Source organism: Sus scrofa, chromosome 7 (genome assembly GCF_054392235.1).
Source record: "Sus scrofa isolate SSC_HxYL_T2T_F1_AM1 chromosome 7, Sscrofa_HxYL_maternal_Yorkshire_Landrace_v2.0, whole genome shotgun sequence".
NCBI classification, from domain to species: domain Eukaryota; kingdom Metazoa; phylum Chordata; class Mammalia; order Artiodactyla; family Suidae; genus Sus; species Sus scrofa.
Genome location: NC_139389.1, coordinates 11,728,557 through 11,745,513, shown reverse-complemented (window position 1 = coordinate 11,745,513; position 16,957 = coordinate 11,728,557). Strand labels below are relative to the sequence as shown.

Genomic DNA, 16,957 nt, shown 5'->3' with positions numbered 1-16,957 from the left:
TCTTGTGTTTCTTGTTAAATATATCTGACCTTATGTAATTTTTTTAACTGAAAGGGTAACAGTGGCTATTATTTTATCCTTTTCTCTTCTGAACGTTCTTCACTGTTTCCAACTTCCTTCTAGCTACTTTGTTTTACCTAACAGTTTTCTCTCTTTTTCTTTTTACCATTGCACCTGGGGCACATGGACGTTCCCAGGCTAGGGGTTGAACTGGAGCTGCAGCTGCTGGCCTGTGCCACAGCCAAAGCAATTCCAGATCTGATCCCATCTGCAACCTACGCTGCAGCTGGTGGCAATGCCGGATCTTTAGCTCACTGAGGGAGGCCAGGGATCTAACCCTCATCCTCACAGAGACTCTCAGGTCCTTAACTCACTGAACCACAGTGGGAACTCCTCTCCAGCAGTTTCTATTATGAATTTTGGCATATTGGTGATTTCTATGGAGAAAGTGTGAAAAGAAAAGATGAATATCTAAAAGATCTTTTTAATTAAAATTTTTACAAAGATTTAAACATATTAAAAAATAGAATAACACAGTGAACTCCATATATCCATTATTCAGATTAAACACTTGTCAACTATTGCTACCTTTTGCTTTGTCTCTCCCTTATTTTAAAGTAATCTCGGACTTATCTATTATCTCTCTCATATGCCAGTTTTTGTCTCAAAAAAAAATTGCGTAAATGCAATGCCAAACTCATACCTAGCAAAATTAACACTAATTCCTTGATATTATCAATTATCCAGTCCATAATCAAATTTCCTGGTTCTTAGAAATGTCTTTTGACAGTTGATTTATTCAGATCCAGATCAAATAAGTTCCACGCATTGCATTTGGTTAAAGACTGATTTGTAGAGCAGATGGTTGTGAAGCAGCCACATGGGGAAACTCTTGCTGCCCTTCCAGCAGTTTTATTTTCAGCTCCTTTTAACCTTCCTTCTTTCTCCTTTATTCAAAAATAATTTTTTTCTTTCTTTTTGGGAAGCGTGGAGGAAAACCCCATATTTTATGTATTAGAATTGAGAAGTTAAACATTTATTTCAGAAATATTTGAAATAAATTTGCTAGATCATCTGATGAATGGTTCAAAGGGGACCTTAGTAGTTCCTTTTCAGTGTCCTTGTAATACCCACCCAAAGTCACGAAAAATTGTCCCAACTCACTAAAAATAATACTAGAATCATTTTGAGTATAATGCATTGCTGTGTGTGACTCTCCTAGCATAATTCTACCTGGATGTCACAGCTTCTTGCCTTTCTCAGGTTTTGGAATGGAAATGGTTGAATAGCTGTCAAAAGATCTTTCCCTGGCTGTTGGTTAATCTTAGTTTAAACCAGATTTACTAGTTTCCAAGCTAAGCTTGAAAATTTATTACTGTTTTTCTGGGACAGGACAGGTTAGACTTCCAAACTTCAACTCATCTGGAGAGCTATACACACATGAGTTCTGCATTAAAGAGATAGGCTACATCTTTTCAACATTGTAGAAAAATTGATCTCAGTGTTTTAGTTTTTGAAAAAGAAAGAGTAATATCAAAAATCTTGGAGTAATTGACATTACAGCCTTTTTTTTTTTTTTTAAATGACATTTGATAGTAGAAGTCCAGGCATTATTTGAGCCAGGCATTATTGACGTTTAAAAACATTGAAATCATGTCACAGCTTGCAGAGCCTTGACAAACAGGAGTCAGCCTGTGTGCTGGGATGGTTTCTGGCTGATGGCAGTAAAGTGTCTTGAGGGAGAAGCACCTGTGACTAGTTTTACACGCTTTGTAGAGCTACCTGTGGTGCTGTGCTTCAGACTCCACTTAGAAATGAATATTTGTGTTGGAGTTCCCGTTGTGGTGCAGTGGTTAACGAATCCGACTAGGAACCATGAGGTTGTGGGTTGGATCCCTGGCCTTGCTCAGTGGGTTAAGGATCCGGTGTTGCCGTGAGCTGTGGTGTAGGTTGCAGACGCGGCTCAGATCTCGAGTTGCTGTGGCTCTGGCGTAGGCCAGCAGCTGCAGCTCCGATTGGACCCCTAGCCTAGGAACCTCCATGTGCCACGGGTACGGCCCTAGAAAAGGCAAAAAAAAAAAAACAAAAAAAACAAACAAACAAAAAAATGAATATTTGTGGAAGTAATCAAATTAAGGCTATGTCCAGAGTTCTCATTTTATATGAACTTACCTCGTAATTTAGCACTCATTCTTTGGCAGAGTATAGGAGTCCACAGGAAAAAGATAAAAATGGGCTGGTGAAGTAACAAAAACATTTTCCGAAGTTGATGAACTTCCTATTTTATATAGAGAAGAGCCTATTTGATTTTATATATGCATTTTTAGCTCATTTATCTGTTTTCCAGCCCAACAATTAAAAAAAAGAAAATAGAAGGGGGTAGGATGTTACATTTAAGTAGTAGAAGCAGTAAGTGGTACCTGATACCAGGTGACCAACAGTGCAGGTGGGATATTTAAATTTTGAAAAAAAAATAGACACCAGATTCCAAACACACTCAAAAAACCACTTTAGATTGGTTTCAAGTCAGTAAGTGAGAAGGTGTTTCTAGCTCAGAAACATCTAAGGAGAGTTCAGTTTTGCCATGAAATGCTATCAGTATTCAAATAATTACCCCAAGTTATCAGAAAATGTGCAATAGAACATAGCAAGTTCTCTTTAATGCAAGTGGCTTGTAATGTGTTTTAGAAAGTCTTTTATCAACAGCTGAAATTCTTCAACATGTTGGTACCTAAGAGCTAGTGCCTGGCATTGGCTCTACTGGAAAATGTCCTGCTTGGGTAGCTTTGCTACCGATCAAGTTCACTTATTGGGACCACTTTTTTTTCTGATGATGCCAGAATAATGAGGTTTCTCTAGTCCAGTCATACTTAGGAAATGTTTCTAGAAAAGGGGTTTGAGGAAGGAAAAATATGAACACATTTGTTACAAACTTTCCATTTGTGGTGTCTGATGTACAGTGAACAAATATCTGTTGTTTGTAGAGGTGCTAATTCTTGCTAAAAAAAAAAAAAATAGCTTTTCCAACCACACATTTTAACAGCTGTGAAATTTTCAGTTGAAAAGCAATCTCTCAAGCTGTAGAAATGTGATGTTTTATACTTGTTGAATTACAGGCTGAAGACTTTAAGTGACAAGTCAAGAGAAGTTAAAGTGAAAAACAAACCAAGGTAAGCTTGTACTGATTTTAATTATTGACTTAAATTTCATACAACTTTTGGTTGTAATCATAATAGAATAATTACTTTAATGGGTTTTACTTCTGCTGAATGCCTCTGACTAAACAATTTATTGATTCTTTCTAAATTTTGTTAACACTGAAAATTTTTCTGATAAAATTGTTAAATGTTTGAAGAATTGGTGAAATTTTGTTTTATCTCTCTCTTTTTTTTTTTCCTTTTTTTTTTTTGCTTTTTAGAGCCACATCTGGGGCATATGGAAATTCCCAGGCTAGGGGTCCAATGGGAGCTGTAGCTGCCGACCACACCCACAGCCACACCAGATCCGAGCCGTGTCTGAAACCTACATCACAGCTCATTGGCAATGCCAGATCCTTGACCCACTGAGCAGGGCCAGGGATTGAACCTGCCTCCTCTTGGATACTACTCAGGTTTGTTACTGCTGAGCCACAGCGGGAATACCCTGACATGTAATTGTTTTATTCTGTGACAATCAATGGTTATTTGATTACAATCATTTTTATTTGTACATTAAGACCAAAGTAAAAGTTCTCTTATTGAGAAGCAAGTTAATAATAGTACTTGGCAAGTTGAGCCTCTTTAGCTGTGTTAACTGTTTTATATAAAAACACTGGTATTGGAGTTCCCATTGTGGCTCAGTGGTTAATGAATCTGACTAAGAACCATGAGGTTGCGGGTTCGATCCCTCACCTCGCTCAGTGGGTTAAGGATCTGGCGTTGCCGTGAGCTGTGGTGTAGGTTGCAGACGCAGCTCGGATCCCCCGTTGCTGTGGCTCTGGCGTAGGCTTGGCAGCTACAGCTCTGATTAGACCCCTAGCCTGAGAACCTCCATGTGCTGTGGGGGCAGCCCTAGAAAAGACAAAACAAACAAACAAAACAAAAACTGGCATTATTTGTGTAATTTTTTAAAAAATTTTTTTTAATAAAGTAAAGCATACACCAAATTTCATGTTAAACCTAGAGATCGGGGCTTTGTAAAAATTTCTTGTTATCTAGCATTATATTAAAGTTCTTATTGTGTGCTAAAAATCTGTAGGGTAAAGTGATGATTGATAGTGTATTGCTATATTCACTTTGAAATAAAACAATACATTTTTATAAAAGTTTAGGTAAATTATCATTAATGATTTTTAAATATTTCACGTATGATTGATAGCATCAAAATTATTGTATATAACCTTAAGTTGGCCCAAATCAGCAACAGTTTTAATAATCGGTTTCTTTTGCAGAACTGTTCCATATTTGCCAAAGTACTCTGCTGGACTAGAATTACTTAGCAGGTAAGTGTTTCCATTTAAATAAAAGACTTATGCTTCTGACTGTTTTTTGGATTTTTTTTTTTAAATTAATAACAATTTATATTCAATAGTATATAAAAGCATTGCTATTTATCTCCGGCCCCCTACTTTATGCTGTTATTGTCATCCAAAGTTTGTCTTTCTGCATTGTGTGCCCATGCTTCTATTTTATTATCTAAAAGTATTTTATAATTTTATACGTAGAAACCTTAAAACAACTAAATTTTATTTTAACGTGGAAGTAGGAAATTACTTATTTGTTTACCTGAGGGGCTTTTACATTTGACTGATTAATGCAAAGGCCATTCGGACTCTGAGCGCATTGATCACTTTTGTGTTTACTAATCGATACTTTATCATGTGCATATGTTTATGGTTTCTTGGTTGCAAGGAAATTGATCCTGAATTTTAGTCCTCAGTAATTTTATTACTTTGATTCTTAATTTTAAACCATTTCTTCTCCAATTCTTTTCTTCTTCTTCCTTTTTTTTTTTTTAGGGCTGCACCCACAGCATATGAAAGCTCCCAGGCTAGGGGTGGAATTGGAGCTGTAGCTGCCGGTCTACAGCGCAGCCACAGGATCCGAGCCAAATCTACGACCTACACCACAGCTCACTGCAGTGCCAGATCCTTAACCCACTGAGCGAGGCCAGGTATCGAACCTGCGACCTCATGGATGGTAGTCAGATTTATTTCCACTGAGCCTCAACAGGAACTCCTCTAATTCTTTTCTATTGACAAGCAGATTAATATTATTTTAATCTGCATGTCAATAGTATTTTACATGATGTTCTTAGACATGACATGAAAAACATAAGTAACAAAGGGAAAGATAAATTGGACTTTATCGGAGTTGCCATCATGGCTCAGCGGTAACGAACTCAGCTGGTGTTCATGAGGACACGGGTTCGATCCTGGCCTCACTCAGTGGGTTAAGGATCCAGTGTTGCCGTGAGCTGTGGTACAGGCTAGCAGCTACAGCTCTGATTTGACTCCTAGCCTGGAAAATTCCATATGCCACGAACGTGACCCTGAGAAGACAACAACAAAAAATGGACTTTATCAAAATTAAAAACTTTTGCGCTTCAAAGAACACCATCAAGAAAGTGAAATGCGAATTCCCACTGTGGTGTGGTGGAAATGAACCCGACTAGGAACCATGAGGTTGCAGGTTTGATCCCCGGCCTCACTCAGTGGGTTAAGGATCTGGTGTTGCCGTGAGCTGTGATGTAGGTCACAGACATGGCTTGGATCCCGAGTTGCTATGGCTGTGGCAGCCAGTGGCTACAGCTCCAATTAAGATCTCTAGCCTGGGAACCTCCATCTGCCTCAGATGCAGCCCTAGAAACCAAAAATAAATAAATAAATAAAATGAAAGTAAAACAATCCACAAAATGGGAGAAAGTATTTTCAAATTATACATCCAATGAAAGACTTGTATGTAAAATATATAAAGAACTTTTATAACTCAATAGTAAAAATACAAATAATCCATTGAAAAACTAGGCAAAGGCATTTGGAATGGATCAGCAATGAGATCGTGCTGTATAGTCACTTGTGATGGACCATGATGGAGGATAATGTGAGAAGAAGAATGTATATTCATGTGTGACTGGATCACTTGGCTGTATAGCAGATTTTGACAGAACATTGTAAATCAGCTGTAATAAATTTTTTTTTAAAAATTAGGCAAAGGATTCAAATAGACATTTCCATAAAAACTTTAGACAAATGGCCAATAAGCACATGAAAAGATGCTCAACATTGGGAAAATACAAATCAGAGCTGTAATGAGATACCGCTTCATCCCCACTAGCATGGCTGTAATCAAAAAGACAAACAAGAGCAAGTGCTGGCAGGGATGTGGAGAAATTAGAACCCTCATGCTTCATTGGTAGGAATATAAAATGGCACAGCTGCTGTGGAAAACAGTTTGGTAATTTCTCAAAAAGTTAAATGTAGACTCGCCACGTGACACAGCAGTTTCACACCAAGGGAATTAAAAACTCCATGCCCACATAAAAAATTACACCCAAATGTGCATAGCAATACCATTTATAAGTAATATTCATAATAGCCAAAAAGCAGAAACAGCACAGATATTCCTCAGCTCATGAATGCATAACAAATTTTGGTACCTCCATACAGCAGAATATTGTTCGGCCACCAAAAGGAATGCCTGACACCTGCTACCATGGATAAAACTTAAAAACATGGTGCTAAGTGAAAGGGATTAACAAAAAAGGCACATATTGTATGATTCTATTTATATGAGATGCTAGAATAGGGGAGTCCCTAGAGACAGAAAGATAACATTTGCCAAGGTTTGGAGGAGAGAGTGAGTAATGACTGCTAATGGGTAGGGGTTTCTTTACAGGGTGATGAAAATGTTTTGGACTCAGACAGTGGTGATGGTTGCCCCAGCTCTTTGGATGTACTGTGAATTGTGCACTTTCAAAGCATGAACTTTAGTATTATTTTTTTATCATTAAGTATTTTATATAGCATAATAAAAAGAATAACTGGTAAGAATAACAAAAATAATACACCCTCTGAAAATAAATATAAAATGCATAAATTGGTTAAAAAACTGTGTAACTATATAAATATATCCTCACAATTTGTTACATCTTATTGATTCTTCAATATAGGCATTACACCATTCTAGGTGATGTGATAAACAAGACATTGTAGACCTTACATTTTACCATGGAGAGAAGTGGTTATTAATAATGCAATTGTAGAACTGTATTATTTAATTGTACAGTTGCATTATTTAATTATAATTATCATAAATTCTTTGATGGAGAGGAAATCAGAATCAGATCTAAGAAGACTTCAGCATTCCAAGAATGATGTCGAATGACCCTCTTCATGGTGGATTACGCACTTATTTACTATGAGATGTATTTCTTCTCCAGAGATTCCTTGTTTTGTGTATCAATTGTAGATTTTTGGTTTGCAGTTATTCTGAAGTTTTGATATAAGAGTCTATATATGAGATTATTTTAAGTTGTTGTTCTCTTAATTGCAAGTTCATCTCCAGTGTCCTGCATTTGTACCCACCTCTTCTCATGATTTCTGATTTTGGTGGTATAATTGTGCATGGATGATTTCGTATCTTTATTGAATATATACCTTTACTGGTGAGCCTTGTCATTTGTGGAATTTCTGTTTCCTGTTGCTGTGTTTTCTTTTCTGCCTAGAGAAGTTCCTTTAGTATTTGTTGTAAGGCTGGTTTAGTGTTGCTGAATTCTCTCAACTTTTGCTTATCTGTGAAGGTTTTGATTTCTCCTTCAAATCTGAATGAGAGCCTTGCTGGGTAAAGTAATCTTGGTTGGAGGTTTTTTCCTTTCATCACGTTAAGTATATCATGCCACATCCTTCTGGCCTGCAGAGTTTCTGCTGAAAAATCGGCCATAACCTTATTGGGGTTCCCTTGTATGTTACTTGTTTCTTTTCCCTAGCTGCTTTCAAGATTTTCTCTTGTCTTTAATTTTGGTCAGTTTGATTAATATGTGTCTTGGTGTATTCCTCCTTGGGTTTATTTTATATGGTACTCATCATGCTTCCTGGATTTGACTGAGTGGTTCCTTTCCCATGTTAGGGAAGTTTTCGGCTATTATCTCTTGGAATATTTTTTCTGTCCCCTTCTCTCTCTCTTCTCCTTCTGGCACCCGTATAATATGGATGTGGTGCGTTTAACGTTGTCCCAGAGTTCTTTGAGACTCTCTTCATTTGTTTTCAATCTTTTTTCTCTTTTCTGTTCCACATCTGTAATTTCCACTAATCTGTCCTCCACCTCACTTACTCATTCTTCTGCCTCCTGTATTCTGCTGTTAGCTGCTTCTAGTGAATTTTTTATTTCAGTTATTGTATTTTGCATCTCTTCTTATTTAAGTTTTATATCTTGTATCTCTTTGGTCAGTGTTTCCTGTAAGTTATCCATCTTTGCCTCCAGTTTATTTCCAATGTCTTGCATCATCTTTAGCATCAGCAGTCTAAAGTCTTTTTCCTGGATGCTGAGAATCTCCTCATCACTTAACTGATTTTCTGGGGATTTCCTTTCTCCCTCATCTGAGTTTTAGTTCTCTGTCTTTTCATTTTTATAGGTTTTAGGTGTGGTGACCTTTTTACAGATGATAGAGTTGTAGCCTCTCTTACTTCTAGTGTCTGTCCCCCATGTGGCTGAAGTCAGCATGGGGGCTTGCTGTAGGCTTCCTGATGGGAGGGGCTGATGCCTGCCCCCTGGTAGGTGGAGCTGATTCCTATCCCTCTGGTGGGTGGGGCTTTGTGCCTGAGGGGTCTTTAGGTAGCCTGTTTACTGAAGGACAGGGCTGTGATCCCACCTGGATTGTTGTTTGCTCTGGGGCTTCTCAGACCTGACTGATGGGTGGGGCCAGATTTTCCCAAAATGGCCACTTCCAGAGAAAGGCATGCTGCTGAATATTCCCGAGAGCTTTGCTTTCAATGTCCTTCCCTCACAACAAGCCACATTCACCCCTGTTTTCCCAGGATGTCCTCCAAGAACTGCAGTCAGGTTTGACCCAGATTCCTGTGAAGACCTTGCTCTGCCCTGGGATCCAGTGCACATGAAAGTCCATGTGTGCCTTTTAAGAATGGGTCTCTGTTTTCCCCAGTCCTGTGGAGCTCCTGTGCACAAGCCCCACTGGCCTTCAATGCCAGATGCTCCAGGGGCTCTTTCTCCCAGTGCCAAATCCCCACAGGTGAGGGTTTGATGTGGGGCTCAGAACTCTCACTCCTATAGGTGAGTCTCTGTGAACCAGTTAGTTTTCAGTCTGTGGAGCTTCTCACCCGGGAGGTATGGGGTTGTTTATATTGTGAAATCGCCCCTCCTACCTCTTGATGTGGCCTCCTCTTTTTCTTCTGGAGTAGGGTATCTTTTTTAAGGTTTCCAGTCCATTTGGGTGGAGATTGCTCAGCCTTTAGTTGTGAATTTTGTGGTTTTTAGGAGAGAAGTTGAGCTCCAGTCCTTCTATTCTGCCATCTTAATCCTCTCTCCTCATTACCTTTGCTTTTGTGGAAAATCCCCAAAGCATGAATTTTATCATGGGTCAGTTAAAACTCAATAAAGCTGATATAAAGATTAGTGTGTGATTTACATATGTTGTTACATGTGGTTCTGCACCTAGTAGTGTGGCATCTAATGAGTGAGCAGCAGCCGTGTGTGCAGCAGAAGGTACGTGCCTTCTCCTTACCTACATGTGTTATGACACAATCATCTATGCATACACTTTGCTTTCTCTTTTATGGCTTTTTGTTTCCTTTCCATCCAGTCCCGTCCTTTTCCTGCATCTGAGGTGTATGGAAGTTCCTAGGCTAGGGATTGAATTGGCTGCAGCTGCCCGCCTACACCAAAGCCACAGCAACGTAGGATCCGAGTTGCATCTGCAACCTACACCACAGCTCACAGCAACGCTGGATCCTTAACCCACTGATTGAGACCAGGGGTCAAACCTCATGGATACTATTCAGGTTCGTTACTGCTGAGCCACAATGGGAACTCCCTGGTTTCTTTTTATGGTTGCTAAATCTGGGGACTTTTTTCTTCTGAGTGCTTAATTTGACATTATTTTCCTGCTTGGCTTTGTTGAGTAAGGAACGTAGGTGAACATGAAAGGAGGTATAGTAAAAATTAATTAATGATGTACTCTTTGTATGTTGTCTTTATTTTTTTAATTTAGTGATTTAGGTGAAATGACTTCATTGAAAAATTTATTTTAGGGGGGTAGACTTCTGTGTGGTAGGTTTGAGGGGTGGGATGCATTTGGTGACTAAATTTGAAAATTTTACAACCATAGGAATGTCTATAATGTGTCTGTTCATTGCACTGAAACAGTATTTTCTCTTTGGAACTAATACTGAGAGACCATTTTATTTTTTATTTTATATTGTAGTTTATTTTTTTATACTGACTTTTATTCCATTATAGCTGATTAGCAGTGTTCTGTCAGTTTTCTACTGCACAGCAAGATGACCCAGTCACACATACATGTATACTTTCTTTTTTCTCACGTTATCATACGCCATCACAAGTGACCAGACAATGTTCCCAGTGCTATACAGCAGGATCCCATTGCTTATCTGTTCCAAAGGCAATAGTTTGCATCTATTAACCCCAAATTCTCAGTCACTCCTACTCCCTCCCCCTCCCTCTTGTTAATCACAAGTCTGTTCTTCATGTCCATGATTTTCTTTTCTGTGGAAAGGTTCATTTGTGCCATATATTAGATTCCAGATATAAGTGAAATCATATGGTATTTGTCTTTCTCTTTCTGACTTACTTCACTCAGTAGGAGAGTCTTTAGTTCCATCCATGTTGCTGCAAATGGCATTATTTTGTTCTTTTTTTATGGCTGAGTAGTATTCCATTGTGTATATATAGCACATCTTCTTAATCCAGTCATCTGTCAATGGGCATTTACATTGTTTCCATGTCTTGGCTATTGTGAACAGAGCTACAGTGAACATGTGGGTACATGTGTCTTTCAAGGAAAGTTTTGTCTGGATGTATGCCCAAGAGTGGGGTTGCTGGGTCATATGGTAGTTTTATGTAGAGTTTTCTAAGGTACCTCCATACTGTTCTCCATAGTGGTTGTACCAATTTACATTCCCACCAGCAGTGCAGGAGGGTTCCCTTTTCTCCACATCTTCTCCAGCATTTGTTATTTGTGGACTTTTAATGATGGCCATTCTGACTGGTATGAGGTGGTACCTTATAGTAGTTTTGATTTGCATTTCTCTAATAATTAGTGATGTTGAGCATTTTTTTCATGTGCTTATTGGCCTTCTGTATGTCTTCTTTGGAGAAATGTCTATTCAGGTCTCTTGCCCATTTTTTAATTGGGTTGTTGCCTTTTTTTGCTGTTGAGTTGCGTAGGTTGTTTGTCTATTTTAGAGACTAAGCCCTTGTCAATTACATCGTTTGAAACTATTTTCTCCCATTCTGTAAGTTGTCTTTTTTTTTTATGGTTTCCTTTGCTGTGCAAAAGCTTGTACGTTTGTTTAGGTTCTGTTGGTTTATTTTTGCTTTTATTTCTATTGCTTTGGAAGACTGACCTGAGAAAACATTTGTAAGGTTGATGTCAGAGAATGTTTTGCCTATGTTCTCTTCCAGGAGTTTGGTGGTGTCTTGTCTTACATTTAAGTCTTTCAGCCATTTTGAGTTTATTTTGGTGTATGGTGTGCGAATGTGTTCTAGTTTCATTGATTTGCGTGTACCTGTCCAGTTTTCCCAGCAACACATGCTGGAAAGACTGTCTTTTTCCCATTTAATATTCTTGCCTCCTTTGTCAAAGATTAATTGACCATACATGCATGGCTTTATTTCTGGGTTCTCTATTCTGTTCCATTGGTCTGTATGTCTGTTTTGGTACCAGTACCACACTGTCTTGATTACTGAGGCTTTGTAATATTGCCTGAAGTCTGGGAGTGTTATGCCTCCTACTTGGTTTTTGTTCCTCAGAATTGCTTTGGCAATTCTGGGTCTTTTGTGGTTGCATATAAGTGTTTGGATTGTTTGTGCTAGTTCTGTAAAAAATGTCATGGGTAATTTGATAGGGATTGCATTGAATCTGTAGGTTGCTTTGGGTAGTATGGCCATTTCTACAATATTAATTTTTCCAGCCCAAGAGCATGGAATATCTTTCCATTTCTTTGAATCCTCTTTAATTTCCTTGCTTAATGTTTTATAGTTCTCAGTATAAAAGTCTTTCACCTCCTTGGTCAGGTGTATACCCAGGTATTTGATTTTTTGGGGTGCAATTTTAAAGGGTATTGTATTTTTGTATTTCTTTTGTAATATTTCATTGTTATATACAGAAATGCGACTGATTTCTGAGTGTTAATCTTTTGTCCTGCTACGTTGCTGAATTTGTTGGTCAGTTCAAGTAGTTTTTGTGTGGAGTCCTTAAGGTTTTCTAAATACAGTATCATGTCATCTGCATAGAGTGACAATTTTACCTCTTCTCTTCCCATTTGGATACCTTTTATTTCTTTTGTTTGTCTTGTTGCTGCGGCTAGGACTTCCAATACTATGCTGAATAAAAGTGGTGGGAGAGGGCATCCTTGTCTTGTTCCAGATTGTAGTGGGAAGGCTTTCAGCTTTTCTCCACTGAGTATTATATTTGCTGTGGGTTTGTCATAAATGGCTTTTATTACGTTAAGGTATGTTCCCTCTATACTCACTTTGGTAAGAGTTTTTATCATGAATGGATGTTGGACTTTGTCACATGCTTTTTCTGCATCTATTCAGATGATCATGTAGTTTTTGACTTTTCTTTTGTTGATGCGGTGTATGATGTTGATTGATTTGCTTGTGCTGAACCATCCTCGTGAACCTGGGATGAATCCCACATGGTCGTGGTATATGATGTTTTTATATGTTGTCGGATTCGGTTGGTTAAAATTGCGTTGAGAATTTTTTCATCTATATTCATCAGAGATATTGGCCTATGGTTTTCTTTTTTGGTGGCATCTTTGTGTGGTTTTGGTATTAGGGTGATGGTGGCTTCACAGAATGTCTTTGGGAGTGTTTCTTCTTCCTCAGGCTTTTGAAAAAGTTTAAGGAGGATGGGTATAAGTTCCTCTTTGTATGTTTGGTAGAATTCACTTGGAAGACATCTGGTCCTGGACTTTTATTTGTAGGGAGTGTTTTTATGACATATTCAATGTCATTTCCAGCAATTGGTCTGTTCGCTTGATCTGTTTCTTCTTTTTTTTTTTTTTTTTTTTTTTTTGTCTTTTTGTCATGATTCCTTAACCACTGCGAATTCCTCATGATTCGTTAACCACTGCGCCACGACGGGAACTCCTGATCTGTTTCTTTTTTTTTTTTTTTTTTTTTTTGTCTTTTGTCTTTTGTTGTTGTTGCTATTTCTTGGGCCGCTCCTGCGGCGTATGGAGGTTCCCAGGCTAGGGGTCTAATCGGAGCTGTAGCCACCGGCCTACGCCAGAGCCACAGCAACGCGGGATCCGAGCCATGTCTGCAACCTACACCACAGCTCACGGCGACGCCGGATTGTTAACCCACTGAGCAAGGGCAGGGACCGAACCCACAACCTCATGGTTCCTAGTCGGATTCGTTAACCACTGTGCCAAGACGGGAACTCCTGTTTCTTCTTGATTGTGTTTTGGCAGGCTGTAAGTCTCTAGAAAGTTGTCCATTTCTTCTAGGTTGTCAAATTTGTTGGCGTACAATTGTTCATAGTATTCTCTTATGTTTTTTATATTTCTGCAGTATCTGTTGTGATTTCTCCTTTTTCATTTCTTACTTTGTTTATTTGGGTTTTTTCTCTCCTTTTCTTGGTGAGTCTGGCCAGAGGTTTTTCAATTTTCTTTACCTTTTCAAAGAACCAGCTCTTTCTTTTCTTGATTTGAAAGACCATTTTAAATGGCAGATATTTAAATCATAAAATTATTTTAATTAAAAATGTGTAGAAAGAGAAATTAGGGAAGCAATCCCTTTTACCATAACATCAAAAAGAATAAAATACCTAGTAGTAAACCAACCTAAAGAGACAAAAGACTTGTACTCTGAAAACTATAAAACACTGATGAAAAAAATCAAAGATGACACAAATAGATGGAAAGATATACCATGCTCTTGGATTGAAAGAGTCAATATTATCAAAATGACTATACTACCCAAGGTACTCTGCAGATTCAGTACAATCCTTATCCAATTACCAAGGACATTTTTCACAGAACTCGAACAAAATATTTTAAAGTTTGTTTGGAAGCACAAAAGACCCAGAAGAGCCAAAGACATCCTGAAAAAGAAAAATGGAGCTGGAGGAATCAGGCTCCCTGACTTTATACTACAAAGCTGGAGTCATCAAAACCATATGGTACTGGCACAGTAAATATAGTTTCATTCATGTAGCATATGTCAGAATTTCTCCCAGTTTTGAGTAAGTTGAATTGATTTTTCCAGTTTTACTGATTGAATTGAATTGATGTTTCCAGTTTTATTGATTGAGTTGAATTGACTGAGTTGCCCTACACTGCCGTATAAGGTTAAGGTGTTAACAGCATAATGATGTGACTTAGATATCTCGTGATATTGCCACAGTAAGTTTAGTGAGTATCTGTTACCTCCTCTAGATACAAAATAAAAGGAAAAAAAAAGAACTTTTTCCTTATGATGAGAACTCTAAGAATTGACTCTCACAACTTCATGTGTAATGTACAGAAGTGTTATTTATATTAATCATGCTACGCATGACATCCCTGGTTGTGTACTTAGCTCTCTTACCAATTGGAAGTATGTAGTTTTTCATGGCCTTCATCCAGTTCCCCTCCCTCTGCTTCCTGCCTCTGGTAACCACAAATCTGACCTCTTTTTCTGTTTGTTTTCTTGTTTGTTTTTGAAGTATAGTTGACCTAAATACGATGTTAGTTCCTGGCGCACAACATAGTTATTCGGTTTTTCTGTGTATTATAAAATGAGCACCACTGTCATTGACACTAATTCAAAGGAACTTCTTTTTCTTTTTTTTCTTTTTTTTTTTCGGCTTTTTAAGGCCATATCTGTGGCATATGGAAGTTCCCAGGCTAGGGGTCCAGTCAGAGCTATAGCTGCCCGCCTACACCACAGCCACAGCAACGTGGGATCCAAGCCACATCTGTGACCTACACCACAGCTCACAGCAAGCCAGATCCTTAACCCACTGAGCAAGGTCATGGATCAAACCTGCATCCTCATGGATACTATTCAGGTTCGTTACCGCTGTGCCGCAACAGGAAGTCCCCAAAGGAATTTCTGTCTTCTTTAAGACAGAAATAATATTTCAAATATTATTCCTTTGTATGACTATGCCATATTTGGCTTATTAATCAATTAATGGACACTTGGTTTGCATCCATTTATTGGCTGCTATGAATAGTGCTGCTATGAACATGGGTGTGCAAAGTATCTCTTCAGGACACAGCTTTCAGCTTTTTTGGCAATATATACTCAGAAGAGGAAATGCTGAATCATGGTAATTCTACTTTTAAGTTTTTTTTTTTTTTTTTTTTTTTTTTTGTCTTTTTGCTATTTCTTTGGGCCAATCACGTGGCATATGGAGGTTCCCAGGCTAGGGGTCAAATCGAAGCTGTAGCCTCCGGCCTACGCCAGAGCCACAGCAACGAGGGATCCGAGCCGCGTCTGCAACCTACACCACAGCTCATGGCAACACCAGATCCTTAACCCACTGAGCAAGGGCAGGGACCGAACCTGCAACCTCATGGTTCCTAGTCGGATTCGTTAACCACTGTGCCACAACGGGAATTCCCTACTTTTAAGTTTTTGAAGAACCACTATACTGTTTCCCTGGCAGCTGCACCATCTTACTTTCCCTCTCAGGGTACATTTCACTGGTTACCTTTCCCCAAAACTTGTTTGGTTTTTTTTGTTTGTTTGTTTTTGTTTTGATTGAGTGCTAGCAGTTTTCTGTATATTCTGAGTATTAATCCCTTATCAGATATGTGATTTATAAATACTTTCTTCCATTTTGGGAGTTGCATTTTTTAATCTGTTGATTGTGTTCTTTGATATCTAAAAGTTTCTAGTTCAATGAAGTCCAGTTTGTCTATTTTCATTGTTGCCTGTACCTTTGGTGTGATAGACAAGAAATCATCACCAAATCTGATGTCATGAAGCTTTTCTGTATGTTTTCTTCTAACGTATTAGTTTTCTTAGATTTGGGTATTTTGGTTCGTTTTTACTTAATTTTTGTATATGGTGTTGAGTCCAACTTTATTCTTTTGCATGCGGATACCAGTTTCCCCAGCACCAGCATATTTGTTGAAAAGACTATCCTAGCACATCTGTTGGAAATTCTTTGACCATACTTGTAAGAGTTTATTTCTGGCTCTCTGTTTCATTGGCCTATATGCTCTCTTTATACCAGTACCGCATTGTTTTGATTATTGTGGCTTTGTAGTAAGCTTTGAAATCAAGAACTACAAGTCTTCCAACTTTGTCTTTTCAAGATTGTCTTGGCTTTTCAGGATCCCTTGACATTCTATATGAATTTTAGTATGAATTTTTTTTTCTAATTCCACAAAGAATACCATTGAGATTTTGGAAGGGATTACACATTGCACTTGTAGATTATCGTGGTTCTATCAACAACGTCTTAACAACAGACTTGTCGTTGCTGAAGGGGAGGGGGAGAGAGTGGGATAGACTGGGAATCTGGGGTTAATAGATGCAAGCTATTGCATTTGGAGTGGATAAGCAATGAGATCCTGCTGTATAGCACAGGGAACTATATCTAGTCACTTGTAATGGAGCATGATGAGGATAATGTGAGAAGAAGAATGTATATATATGTGAGACTGAGTCACTTTGTTGTACAGTAGAAATTGACAGGGCACTTTAACTATAATGGAAAAAATAAAAATGATTAAAAATGAATGTCTTCCATTCAGTGAACACTAGATATCTTTCCA

General features: G+C 38.3%; 1 protein-coding gene across 1 annotated transcript in view; it reads left to right on the top strand.

Annotated features, from left to right (window-relative positions):
* DTNBP1 (dystrobrevin binding protein 1) overlaps nucleotides 1-16,957 on the top strand; it is a 118,091-nt gene that overhangs the window by 7,633 nt on the left and 93,501 nt on the right. Inside the window, 2 exon segments of the mRNA NM_001098600.1 lie at nucleotides 3,117-3,170; nucleotides 4,430-4,480. Coding sequence (NP_001092070.1) covers nucleotides 3,117-3,170; nucleotides 4,430-4,480 — 105 coding nt within the window.